The following is a 14,465-nucleotide window of genomic DNA, read 5'->3' on the forward strand; positions in this document are numbered from 1 at the left end:
GTCAATTGAAGGCCTTCTGCTTTCGCGACGCATATAAACGCTATTGTAGGACGTCCCAGTGGTTAATTTCTGGAGCTAAATGTCCTTCCAAAAGGCTTTCTTGAGAGTCGAAAGACCTTCCCTTCTATATTCCTTAATCATTTAATTTTTGTAGTGTTAAGGAACATCGCAGTCAACTTGGAAAACTGAAGCATTTTGTTGTACTCAATTTTGGCAGTTGGTTCCAGTTCAGGTGAACATCCTGCTCCCAGAAGATTAACCCGCAGTCCGCTAAGGACAGGACACGCTTGCAGATGATATGTTCCACGGTCTCGCCTTTCGTTATGCATCTCCCACTGTTCTTATTATTGGTCAGAGCCCGTTCAATGGTGTGCGATGCCAGTAAGAAATATCCAGTTAGAATACCAACAATGCTGCAATGGTCCGCCAGCTTATAGGATTTATTAAGATTGAGTTTAGCACAGACGAGTGCCGTCTATACGAATTTGTCATCTTTTACCCGTATGTACGAAGGGATATTCACCGAGCCGGCTTTCTTCGAAGTTCGTCCCAAAGTGCAGATCCAGGATCATGTAGTCAATCCATGCGGCGATTGGTTTAGTGCTAACTGCTAAGTTCTTCTGTAATGCCGATTATAGATAGCCTATATCCACTTTCTATTATTTTAGGAAATATTTTCTTCTCCATGCATACTACTACACTGAGGCCCGTCGAGAGGGTGGGGAAAAAATGAAATGATCACATGTTCTTGAATTAAGACAATTTATGTATAGGGGCTGGTGATTTTTCAGACCGGAGCCCGAGTTTTCTCTCGACGGCCCTGACTATACTCACCAAATGCAATTACTTTTAATCTTCTTCTTATTTGGCTCTGTAACCGCCTAGGCGATTTTGGCCGAGTTAAACAAAGCACGCCCGTCGCTTCTGTTCTGTTGGAACTGACGCCAATTGAAAATGCCAAGTGAAGCCAAGTTCTTCCCCACTTGGTCTTTCCATCGCAGGCCCTACGGAGTGGTAGTGCGCACCTTTAACCACTCAGCCACAGCGGCCGCCTTTTATAATAAAATTACTTTTATTCAAATCAAATTAGACAGGTCAATCGTTTAAGATTACATTTAACATTTATATTAAAAACATTTTTTTTTTGTAGTTTATATTAATTTAAGTATAAAATCACAGCAGAAAGTGTTAATTTACATATGTACAATGTATGCAGAATGCTCATAGGTTCTCGAATGTACTTAACCCGGTGCATATCCGTCAACCCTTAGATATTCGCGTCGCTCACTTTACTCGTACTGTGATGCACTTTGGGGTATACTTCTGGTTGACGCATAACTTCTTCATACGAAGGGGGTGGTGCTGTTAATAAAATTAAACAAAATATGTACTCTATTTTTTGTTTCTTAAGTAGTAAACATTTGCAAATTACGTTGTGTCTTTTTGACTATCGAGCAGAAATGTCCCTAGAGCATCAAGATGCATTCAAGCATCAAAAATAAAATTTTGAAAAAAAAATGTCGCTTACCATTAATGATGTACTCTTCATCGTGCATATAAGCTGGATTCACAACTGCATCTGTTGGATATGTTGTTTCCACGGTCCGCTCATCGGGCAGAGTGGATCGTTGTGAGCGATTTGAATGACGTCGAACGCTCTGGCTGCGTTGATGATATGAGTCCATGAATTGTTCTTCGTTATCCATTTCTTCCGGTGATAGTTGTATGATATGAACTGAAGGGCGACGATCTGAAGAAATTAATTTTAGAAAATTAAATAATAGTCACGTATTTCAATTTCTGCTTGATTAAATTAATTGAAATATATTTGCGATATGTATTTCATAGGAAAACTGTTATATGTTTGTATAGCCTAAGACTGACATCACCACGATCCAGGAAATACGATGGACGGAAAGAGCAGTTCTACGAACGCACAGAGGAAGCACGAGGTTAAAACTGTGTTTAGCGTGACGCACAAAATAGCTATAAAGCCAATTGGGTGTCTGCTGATCAGAGAACGAAGAATACTTTAATTGTTATGATGGACATAAGATACGCCTCAAGTGTTCTTGACGCGCGTTTCATCCGTCAGCATCGACTGGGATCAGTACCTATCAGCTGAGGCCCGCATACGCCTCTGTACAATAGACAATGTACCCCAGACAACGAGGCGAAAGTTCGACGTTACAAAAGACAGCTAAAAAATTTCGTTATTGACTCATAACTTGTTATCGGCCGCGATCAAAAAATAAAATCAGGCCGCGCTGGCATATTCATTTTGACTAGTGAAATTAGGTCGCGATGCCAAAATGAAATTTGACAACGCGGGTAAAATACATTTTGACGAGTGAAATTAGGTCGCAATCAAAAAATTAATTGAGAATGTTCGGTTATTTGGACAATGGTTTTGTGGTAGGGGCGGAGGGGGACGGTCGTTACACTTAAAACCCTACCCATTAAAGAAGCACAGTCAAAACTTTAAGAATCGTTGCCCTTCCCCTTTCTGACTCCTCTACACATCCCTGGGTACCCATTTGAAAATGGGATAAAATTAGCATTTTGACATAGAAAATGTAAACTCGGGTTATGCCATCCATAGTATTTTTGCGCAAAACCGCTTTCCGCATTGGGGCCTTTTGGCAGCTTTTAGAAAAAATAACACTCATCAGACCAACTTCGGCTACGCTGATCAAAGTATTTTTGCGCAGAAAACCTTTCCAAGTTGGCTGTCTTTGGCAGCGCTTGGAAAAAATAACACTCAGCATTTCAGCAAAGTGAAATCAGGCCGCGATCAAAAAATGAAATAAGACCAGCGGGAATAATAAAATTTGCAAGTGAAATTAGGCCGCCATCAAAAAATGAAATTAGGCCGCAACGAAGAAATAAGAAGGCGGCCATAATTCATGCGGTCTAAGGGAACACTTCTCAACGATTTTCAACGGCGACGCAAGTGGCGCATTTCCTTCACTCGTCCAATTCGAGGTGAGAACAGCAACAATGCGGAGCTTATCGGCTGAGCTATTGAGATAGAGAATTCATGAGAAGTAGTCGAGTTGAATGAAATAATTTACTTTGACCTATAAAATTACCTAAAGGTACGGATTTAGTAGGTTTTAAAATGGTTTTTGTTTTTACCTAAACTCAGTATACAATAAAATTTAAAAGGTTTTAAATATATCTTTTTACTTTTTTTGCGTCATGGATTCCATTTCTATGATCAGAAGAACCGAAAAACGCATTTTATTTTCATGCTGTTTCTTAGGTAAAAAAAAAGGAAAAGAATTCAAACCGTTTGATGGAAGTCGGTTTTGAGGGCAAGCTCAAGTTTTTCGTTTAATAAGACAATGAGATGTGAAGAGACTATGGATCATATCTTCCGTGTATGTCCATTACTGAAATGGATCTATACGGCGATAGTACGGCCCATGATAGCTTATGAAGCCATCATCTGGGTCGATAGATTTGCGCAACTTGGCAAACTCGAAGTTCTCACTAAAAAAGGCTGGTATGCGTATGCATAACTGGAGCCACAGGAACTAGTCCAACCGCATCCTTTGAAGTGCCTTGAATTTACAATACCGAGAGATAGCATGAATCCGAAGTTCAACTTTATAAAGAGTTTTAAAACTGATCTAAGTTTTTCAGTTATTCGAAAAATGGCAATTTGAAAAAAGCAGTTACCCATTTTCAAATTAAGGAAAAAACCGGGTATACCGATTTATTTTGCATATTTTCTGTAAAGCAACACTAACTGTTCTGACCAAATTGCAATATGACTTCTTAAAATAGGTATAGCTTTAATTTGGAAATCAGTAAAGCGTATCATTTGAGATATTTTGGATTATAATTAGAACAAAAAAATTAATAAAATTAGTGAAACCTTCGTAACCTTCCTTTGTCGGGAAAAAACGCGAGCATGTAGAACTGACTGTCATGGGAATGAGAACATACCATCCGCTGAACCAGAGTCACAATACAAGTATATTCTATTACAGACATGTCATTCATCGAGAATCAAACAACACCTTCGTCAACTCTGACCACTTAAATTCCATAATCGGAGACGAATGCCACCTATCGCAGACTCTTCAGTTCAATTTTGTCTACTCACATTAGTGGATTTTCTCTCAGGGTTTCTTTTATTTTTTAGTCAATTTTCTGCGGTGGAAAATTTGCCAGATTCAGATGAAAAAAATTTAAAAAAGTGTTTTATGCAGTTCCATTTTTAATAAAATAAATATTTAGAATTTTTAGAATCTGGTATATAAATAAACTAGGTAAACACCTGGTTCATTCGCTTGTAGAAATCCGGTTTACTCGGTATTCGAAAAGCCAAGGTTAAACAAAATCTCTAAAAATATTTAAAAAACCTGTTTGGAAAAACCAAGTCAATCACCCTCTAACACACTGATGGCCAATTGACCGAAGATGGTTGCGGGGATTGTGCACAAATGTGATAGGCCGAATGCTTCAAAGAGCACTGAGGGAATTGGGTTCTTGGGCAGATATGTAGCTGCGGGCTCAACGTTAATTCATCGAAAACTGAATTCCTCTTATACACCGCAAGGAATAATATTCCTAATTTTAACTTACTTTCCATAAATGGGCATACTCTCTCTCCTTACGCTATTTGGGAGTCATTCTCACACCGAAATTAAAGTGGAAAATGAACATAGAGCACCGAGTAAAAAAGGTCTATGGTGCTCTGTATTCTTGCAAGCAAATACTGGGTAAGAAGTGGGGCCTGCGACCGATTATTGCATATGGTTCGCTGGTTTGGTGGAAACCGTAGAGATGAACTATATACGCACAATGTTAGGCAGGGTAGAAAGGTCAGTTTGCATTGCGATTACTGGGGCGATAAGATCATGTCCAACGGAAGCATTGAATGTCATCTGTCATCTGCCACCGATTGATTTCTTTATTAAGGAAAGTGCTTCTCAGAGTGCCCTGAGGTTGAGGGAACTTCGACTGTGGAAAGAACGCACGTACGTATCCTGTACTTTTTTAACGCCCAAAGCATTTGCGAAAAATCTGACTGGCTTCTATTCAAGAGAAACTTCAGCACAATGTTTCAATCAAGAAAGGAGTGAAAGAAGCTTATTTTTATCGAACGCTTCGAATTATTCATTTTTACGGCCGGCTCAAAAATGGATTGTGGCGTAGTGGCGGGAGCTTTTTCAACCGACCTCCAAATCGAAGAGTCTATTCGATTACCAAATTCACTGCACTTGACTCTGTAAGCAGCACCACCAGCATAACAAAACAATGCAGAGAGAACGTTATGGCTTTAGCTGAATGACATTTATGGCTCTTTTTGAGGTTAAATTGCGAGCAGTGGTTTTAAAACGGCACGCATAAATATGTGCTAATTGGAGTTGTTAAACTCGGCACTACAACCAACCAACATCAAAATTCCTGTAAATATGTATAGCGTTTGGTTAAATCTTACATAGCCTATTTTTAAAACTTTACTAATTTAATACCCGTGTCACACGCTTCTCCTTTTTAAAAATATATTTAGCTCCCGTTTGTGCCTTCGTCGGGCTTCATACAAATTTCACGGAGTTTCTTCCTATATACCATTCATGCTGAACTCTGTACAAGAACTATGTCTGCTTGTCCCCCATTTAATCACTTAATAAAGTTGGCATGTATTTACTTTCACTCACCAGCTGCAATCGCGTCCGTATAGTTTTCGGTGAAGGCAAAATGTGGTGTAATTGACTTTTTACATTTAAGGAATAACACAATCAGAATCCAACCGAGTATCAAAAAGAGATAAACGAAACCCAGCATACTCATAAAGCAACAATCTCGAAAACGCTTTCGCACAAATTTGATTCTTTTTTTTTGTTTGTTTTAGTTAATGTATTTTATTTTCTTTATACATACATACATACATATGTGTATGTAGTATTATTTAGCGATTTATGTACGTGAATATCCTTCGACATCCGAAATGTTTACTCAGTGTTCACATTATATACATATACTATAGTTGGCTATTTGGCTTTGTCACTTTAACTGCTCTAAATATTTTGCTCTAATGGCAAACATTCAAAATTATAAAATGAAAATCGATAATTGGCAAAGTTAGTTGGCGCGCGCGACATTTAATATTGTTGTGGCTGCGCTAACACCGTTACACGAACTGCGCTGACCACGTTGCCGCACGCAAGGATATTTGGCTTGGTCACCGACTCGACGGACAGCTCAGCTCGCTCGTACATAGACAAGTTGAGTGGCTTAGGGATTTTAGAATAATTTTTTTTATAGTTTTTGTTCTCAATGCTAGCTAGCTGCCATAGTCACTAGCTTGACGATGATAGCCTTGTGTGACCACAACAATAAAAATGTGTAGAGAAATATACAAAATTAGTTAAGCGAAGTGTGCTTGAATAGGCACATACATATGTACATACAACATATACATATCCTTTGCGCTCAAACGTAGGAGTGTTGTAAGTACGTATATAAGTACATAGCGCCTTACCCATATAAGTATGTATGTATGTAGGTGTACGTAGTTGAGTGCGACATGTGAAGTGGCGTTAATCGCATTTAAACGGTCGTATATATATTTATGTACATATGTATGCATATGTGATGCGATATCAACTCGCCGCTTATAGCTTGATTAGCTTCCTTGAAATGGTCTACCTTTGCAATGTTCATATAGGCGCATATTCATACATACATAAATAAGTATACCCTGCAGTGAAAAGCTGTCCTAATATGCACTAATGCCACTATTATTTAAGGATAGAAGTCATACCAGTTCGTTATGAACTATAATTATACAAGTTGCTCGTAGAAAAAAAAGTAAACTAGTTGGATGAAATTCTTGTTCGGTTTGAAAGTTGTTCCAACGTGTATCAGCCATACGTGCGACTTGTAAATGCTGTTCCTTTTTGATGAGTCCGAGTGGATAGTTTATTGTTATTTCTTACTGCTATGCAGTTTCTCTCTAATGTTTTACAGGCCCTTTCGATTCTCAGTACTTCCGGTTAGAAAAAGCTAGCAAAGTTCGGTTGTCTAAACGAGGGAGAGACATTCAACATTTAAGAGAACACCCCCACACCCACACCGGAGTCCATTTTGGATCCTTCAGTATAGATTTCAGTGAAATTCTCCTCGACTATCCTGCCGCTTCTCAAATCCCGTCTAGAAGGAAACTTCAGCTGAAAGTTTTACTAAAGTCTCTGGATATTTGTAGTAGTGGAGACACAACTCTCCCTTGGGGAGTGCATCTATTTGCAAAGCGTTACTGAACCAATGCTTGAAATTATATTTAATTCTGTTTCTATGCATTTGTGCGATATAATCTCATATGCAATCAGATATTCCCACCTTTACAAGGGATCGGAAATTTGCTTTGATTTTAATCTTATTGAAGGCCCCTTCATGTCGAGGAAGGCCGGCAACGTGCACCGCTTATAGTGGAGTGAATTTTCTTCTATGGAGCCCACGACTTTAACGAGTTTCAGTTGACCTGCACCTGTATGCTTGCTGAGCTTTGGAAAGTTTGGAGTTTGCCAAAAAAATACCTTATGTGTAAGTCCAACAGTCTTTGCAATACCTTAAGTAGGAAAGATGTAAAACTTATTGGTCTGAAGTCTTTAGCTTTATCATAATTTCTACTTCCCGGTTTGGGAATGAAGTTAACTTTGGCTCTTTTCCAGCTTTTCGGGCTTCGTAGACCCTTTCCAGCCAGGACATCAAGGACTGCTCTAATTTCGGGAGCATTTTCGGCTTGATACCGTCAGGGAAGTTGTATAGGGAGAATTTATTTACATATAACGAGTTTAATTTTTTCTTTGTCTACGATTGGGTGGAGTAACTCTTTTGAGAGTTGCTGACGGTTTGTTTGAGGCCATGCTTTAGGCCACTGATCGCAGCCAAGAAAGTGTGTACTGATGAGAGTTTGACGGACCGTAATTATACCAGTTCTCTGCAGTGAAAGGCTTAACCAGGCACTAAAAATACCAGTTCATTAACTGGTATGTGCTTAAATAAAAATAAAAAAAAATAAAATAAATAGAATAAATACATAAAAAAATACAAAAACTAAAGGAAAACCTCTATACCGTCAACTGGTATGATGCTACTAGTATTTCTACCGGTAGGGTGCTGATGCAGGAGCGCACAATTGACATCTCCTATGACACCGCCATGTTAAAAATACCAGTCGCTAAAATTAAAAAGGATATAACGTGAACTAGTTGAGTTAAAAAGCAAAGTGGTAGCATTATAGTTGATAACTACATAGTAGATTTCCCTGCAGGGTACGTACATACATATCGTCGTTTAAAGTACAAAACCGCGTATCATCATTCTGCAAAACCGCGTAACTGACATTGGCTGCCAAAAATTGGATTTGCTCATACAAGCTCTTGGCTCAATCCTTATCCATTCGTCCTGAAATCTGACAGAAATGCGATTGCTTTATTAAAAAAAGAGAACCATATTGAAATATGAGTGTTTTTACGCTCTAGAAAATAATTTCTTCAACTTCACATACGCGGTTTTGCATTTTGCTGATACGCGGTTTTGCACTTTAAACGACGATATGTTGTACATTAGTTGATGTGTGCACGTACGTATGTACGTAGATTGTAGATTGACTTGTCTTACAGTCATTTGCATTTACAGTTAATACTTAAAAAAATTGCAAATTACTTTTGTGTGTGAAAAATATGCTCAGCACACATTTCAGGACAACAATTACTATTGAGTTTTTTCGTTATTGCAATGTACATACATACATATACATATATATAATTTTTTTTACTATTACTATTGCTATTACTATTACTATTTGTCGGAGAAAATCAGTTAAGGTATCAAAATGTGCGTAATTACCTCGGCTTTCTATGAGAGTGTGAGACAGATTGAAATAAAAAATAAAAAAATTGTATCAAAAAATCGCATTTTTTTATTTTTTATTTTTTTTTATTAACTTCATCATGTTCGATTTCCATTTTTTTTTAACCTGAATAGTTGTCAAACTTTATGGAGTACGCAGTAAAAATTTGAAAATGGAAACACCAAAACTGTAGAAGTTACGAGTTTTTTCATACCTACGTACATAAACTTTAACTTAAACTTAACTTAAAACTTAGCTTGAAAAATATTGTAAATATTAAAAAAGGAAACACCACTCATCCATTTTTGACCGCCACTGCATGTACATATATGTAAATATATATATGTAAATACCTTAAAACATTTTCACTTCATTAAAAATGCAGTTTTAGGCATGGGGGTGGTACCTGAGAAAATCGCCACGAGTAATTAAATCGGCTTGTGCACTACTTATGTCGTGGCTAGACATTGGGAAATTATTCGAACAACGTAAGATGCACAGTTGATCCAAATAGGTATATGTATGTATTCGTACACCTATAATGATTTTAAGAATCATCAACACAGGTTTGAACATGTGTATATATATGTATATACGTTTAAGGTCACTGCCCTATTTTACTCAGGTTTAATTAAATGATGATTTGCGGGCACGTGTTATGTATTTACCAACTTATTACTTAGTGGCTATATAATTTTTTTTTCTTCTATGTATTTATTTCATTTAGTGAGAAAGGGAAATCTTTTATACACTGGTTTTTTAAAGCCGAAAGCAGACATCATTCTTCTTATTAGGCGCTGTAACTGTCCAAGCTCTAATCTGACGGAATTTAGGATCAATTTTCGAAAGGGCTTCCGTTCTAAACTACATGTTGGAGAGTTGCCACCTGTTTAATTCGCGGACGAGTTGAAGAGGGTTAAAAACAACAAAAATGTGAAAATCTCTTATGTTTTGGCTGTGTATGTTGACTTTTATTAAAATAAATTATACCTAATGTAACGCGCAGAAATTTCATACGCTCAGCAAAGTGGGTGAGGGCAATCTACTCAAACATAAAAGGGCGCCAATGCATGATTCGCCCAGGGCGCTTAGCTAGAATTGCATCTTTGTAGCGTGTAGAGAAGCGTGCCGGGTAAGCTAGTATAAACTAGTATATTAACAAAGGTAGGTGGTATGCAATATAAACTTACATACTTACATAGTAGTGCTGCAAAACCATCGATGGGACCATAGATGTTATCGATGGGGCCAATGCTTTAGCCACTATCGATGATTTCAAAAAACCGTTTACTTTGCACTCATAAATATAAAGCTGTACCCAGAATTACTGCGGACGACCGTAAAGCGGTCGGCGGTAAGTGAACAGCTGAACAGTTGCCGCATTGAAATTCGCCTGAGTAAACACAATTGCGGCGCATGACGGCTTCCATCAGTTGTCAATTTGATTTGAAAATTAAATATTTTTTCTGTACGTGCGTGTATGTAAATTTGCTGGAAATAAAAATGGACGAAAACATTTCCAAACTTGTGAAAATAACAAAAATTACTACAATTACCCTTTCAATCAACATTGTGCCGTCCCCGCTGGGCAGTAAAAATAGAAATAAATTTAAATAAACCGAAAAATAACGGCGGTAAAAACACTGCCGCCACAATAATGGGCCATTGCATATGCCTTTGTGACTTTTAAGTTTGACAGCGGTTAAAACTTAAAGTTCCCTTTCCATTCACGTTAACCTGCGAAAATAAATATAATAAATATACTGCTTTGGTTTGAACTTTCTTAAACCTTGTTTTATTTTGAAATTTCTAACACTTACCAGGACTATTGCAGCATCCATCGTAGTCCGATTTTTCGTGAAATCTTCGAAAATGCTATCACGATCCCAAAAGGATCGACAGCACCCGATTTTTAAAAGTATCGATACTGAGTACTCCAAAGAACTCAGTTCTCACAAAAGAACTCGAAAGTACTCAGAACTTAAAAGAACTCGAAAGTACTCAGTACTCAAAAGTACTCTGTTCCAATAATCGCTTTGATACATGTACTCAGGATCGATTCAAAGTACTCAGTATTAAGCGTCGAGTATACTTAATAAGTACTGAGTTTTATTTACATTTAACGGTATTCAGAAATGATTTTACTCAACTTGCAGTTTGAATAATTTTCAAGTACAATACTTGTACCCAGTACAGTTAGCCATTCATTTGACGTAATTTAGGATTCATATATTAATTGGAATAAAATACTGCCAGCTTGTGAGATTTCTACACTAAGTATTGAAATGTTACCAACATGTGTATATTTAAAGAAAGTACTCAGTACTCTGAAAAATACCCGATCCTTAAAAGTATCGATAGCAAAGAACTCGATCCTCAAAAGTATTCGATACTTTCCAACACTACTTTGAATGCACACGTTCGTAGCAACTCGGATTCAGTAATCGCATTTTCTGTGATAGCCTCCACTTACAGCCTATTTTCACCAAAAGCTTAAGAGGTCAGGTAAGTAGAAAGAATTTACACATGGGGTGATCGGTGGGGTTTACTTCTTACTTATTGCTTTTGTTTTCTTATGCTTAACATGAGCAATTACAACCTTCAAGTTGTTATCTCCCTTTTTCAATAGACATAAACTGCAGCTAAGGCTTGGTGGAAATGAAAATGAACTATTAGTTTGAAAATAAACGAATAGTTGTATTTTTTTAGGTTCTGAAGTCGTTCAATATAATATGTGGGTCATTCCATTGTAAAATGGAAAACGACATAAATTTAAATATGCCCTAATTATCTCTATTTCAGTAGTAACCTCTTTTTAAAAGACTACATTTCATTAACCTGTGAGAAAATATTAAAAAAAATTAAAAGAAGTTGTAATTTTTGTCTATGGAAACTTTTTTTCATGCATAATTACTTTACACCAGTCACAAGGAGATGTCCCACTAGTCACAATTTTAAATATTTTTTAATATTTCTATGAAGATTATATAAACCTAATTTTTATTGAAAACGAAAGCGTATAATTTATATTTTACAATACAAATATATCGTTCGTGAAAATTAAGTGTTTTGGCTAAAATTCATCTTTGAGTGCACAAAGGTAAAATAGAGTTCTTTTCAATGTGCCACCAGTCATTCAAATGATAGTTACAAAAAAACTAAGAAATCGTTTGGCATTTCTGTTATGGCAATTTTATACATTAGTTATCGTTCTATGTTAAAATTTATATCTTTCGATGTTTAAAAGTTCCGACGACATAGTTAAAATTCGCAATTGATTACATTCTGGAGTAAAATGTCCCACTAGTCACAATGGAATGGCCCATGTGTCAACAAAATAATATTTGTGTAACCCTTTTCTATTTAACGGGCCACTCTAATAAACCGTCGATATTATCAATGTTGCCACTATCAACGGTTTTGTAGCACTATTCCATACATAGTACATACATACATATGTATGTATGTATGAATAACAAAAGTAGTTCACAGGATATTATAGGTATACATTGCTTATGAATGACGTAACAATTCAATTTTAAGTTTCTGATGACGTAATGGCAATAACGTCAACGAAATGCCTCATAGGCGTAATTACTTATGTTTGCATGAAAAGCCGATGCTACTTTGTTATGCGCACAGGACCCTCCTACGCACAATTTAAACTCCTACTTACGTATGTAAATACTAAAAAAAATTTGGACAAAAGGTGACAAAAAAAATATTATTTTTGTATGTGAATATGCACACGCACAGTAAGAGGTAAATTTTTGCGAACCCTGTGTGAAATCACACTGGTAAAATTGAAGGACGTAGGGAGTTGGACTAAAAATAATGGTTTAGATGTAAACCCAAGCAAAACAGGACTTGTACTGTTCACAAGAAGTCCTTGACAAAAAAAATTTAGCTGGGTACGGATGGCCACTATTGCCCTTTATATCTGCAGAGGAGCGACCAGCACTAGGGAAGAAAGCAAATATGAAGAGAGCTTATATATTATGGGAAGGCAATATGCTGAAACTACTGCCCTAAGACTAAAGCTAAAGCAGCTTAAAAGCTGGAAAGCGTATCGATTCGATCATACTACAATTCTCATTAACCGGCAATTACCGAACACTACCAACTTCTGCGTAGCAATGCTCGCTTTTGTTAAATGGCATAGCTTAGCTATAACAAGCAGAGAAGCAAGTGGATCGAAGGAGTTCCTACACGGACGGCTCCAAATTGGAAAACAATGTAGGAGCAGGCATCTACTCGGAAAAATTGGGAATACAAATGTCTTTCCGTGTACCTGGCACGACAATGGTGTCTTTCAGGCAGAATTGGCGGTCATTCAAGAAGCTGTTGGCAGCTTAAAATTAGCCGTTGTCACTCCTACTAAAATATGTACATTAGGGCGGGTCTACTTTTTTTTTAATTTGCGGGTTTAGCATAGGAGGATTCCACGTGTAATTCTAAGTAAATTTTGCGAAGAAACCATGGATCTAAAATCAATTTGCAGGTTGCCAAATTGCGAAAGTTAGGTTTCGAAGAAAATGTGAAAACTCTCACGGTTGCGCCCTCTGGTGGAAGTTTGAGAAAAATATAAGTGAAGAAATGTAATGTACATATATGAGGCTGAACTCTGTCACTATAAACTGGAAAAAAGTTGCTAACTCCCGCAAACTACTTAACGTGGTGATGGTAGAGCAGATATGGTTTTGCTTCTGGTATGGGTATTGGGACACAGTGACATGCCAGGAAATCAGAAGTCAGACGAGCATATATGAGGCGGTACTTCCATGCCACTTTCATCATCCTAGAAGAGGATCGAAATATTTCCATCAAAAAGCGTGTATCCGATGCAAACGTACTGATATCTGCAATACAACGCAACTTATGTGGTCTAAATGATACACAATGAGATCAAGATCAATGTCCTTGGCCGTGGGGCTACTCATAGGGCATAGTCTAAAAGGAAGACATGCGGAACGACTCGGAGTCCGCCACAATGACAACTGCAGGAGCGGCTATGAAGAAGAAAAGCCGAAATCAATCAGACACTTGCTTAGCGATTGGCCATATACGTTAATAATGAAACAATATTAGTAGTAAAGAAAAAGATGACCCATAAGGTTGGAGCAAAAATAATTACTGGATACGGAAAAGTGGAAAATGTGTGATTTTATCAGTAGTCCCATTATATTTCCCGCAGAGCTTTCCTTTGACTTTAAAAGGCTTCAGTATTCTCTGAGGCTTTTCTTTGACATGCCGATAAATAAATCCTAACATTAAAGGTAACTGTCGAATTAGAGTTGGCTGCTTATCTCAGGAAATACATATTTGTGTTAAAAGTACTGGAGTTTGGTATGGAGATTTATGAAAGCAATCCCATACTCACATAGAAAAGTAGGAGCTATTGAAAAATGGGTGTACTAGGTTTATCCCAAACAAGTGAAAATTTCATATATGTATGTACATTGGTATGTAGTATAATGGTAAAGCGGCAGTCACACCTCAGATCCAAGTGGAATTTTCTAAGCACATCGCATCCTAAAAATAAGTACAATTACTTTCGTTTAATAAATAAATCGTTTTTTATTTACGTGTTAAC

The 14,465-nt window shown here is 37.1% G+C and overlaps 1 protein-coding gene across 1 annotated transcript; it reads right to left on the bottom strand.

Annotated features, from left to right (window-relative positions):
* Nucleotides 1-1,108: 1,108 nt before the first annotated feature.
* LOC118743689 lies at nucleotides 1,109-6,125 on the bottom strand. The gene is made up of 3 exons (XM_036476451.1): nucleotides 5,676-6,125; nucleotides 1,529-1,750; nucleotides 1,109-1,362 (listed from the first exon to the last, which is right to left on the bottom strand). The coding sequence occupies exons 1-3, from the start codon at nucleotides 5,806-5,808 to the stop codon at nucleotides 1,268-1,270; spliced, it is 450 nt and encodes a 149-aa protein (XP_036332344.1). The 5' UTR covers nucleotides 5,809-6,125; the 3' UTR covers nucleotides 1,109-1,267.
* Nucleotides 6,126-14,465: the final 8,340 nt, after the last annotated feature.

Source organism: Rhagoletis pomonella, unplaced genomic scaffold, assembly GCF_013731165.1.
Source record: "Rhagoletis pomonella isolate Grant_MI unplaced genomic scaffold, Rhpom_1.0 Rhpom_scaffold_00007, whole genome shotgun sequence".
In the NCBI taxonomy this organism is placed as follows: Eukaryota; Metazoa; Arthropoda; class Insecta; order Diptera; family Tephritidae; genus Rhagoletis; species Rhagoletis pomonella.

Bases quoted from the DNA above. Each gene is read 5' to 3' on its own strand.
- LOC118743689 (XM_036476451.1), bottom strand. From the start codon at position 5,808: ATGAGTATGCTGGGTTTCGTTTATCTCTTTTTGATACTCGGTTGGATT. The intron at 1,751-5,675 runs GTGAGTGAAAGT...TAATTTCTTCAG, and splicing joins TACGGACGCGATTGCAGCTG to ATCGTCGCCCTTCAGTTCAT. The intron at 1,363-1,528 runs GTAAGCGACATT...TTTTATTAACAG, and splicing joins TGAAGAGTACATCATTAATG to CACCACCCCCTTCGTATGAA.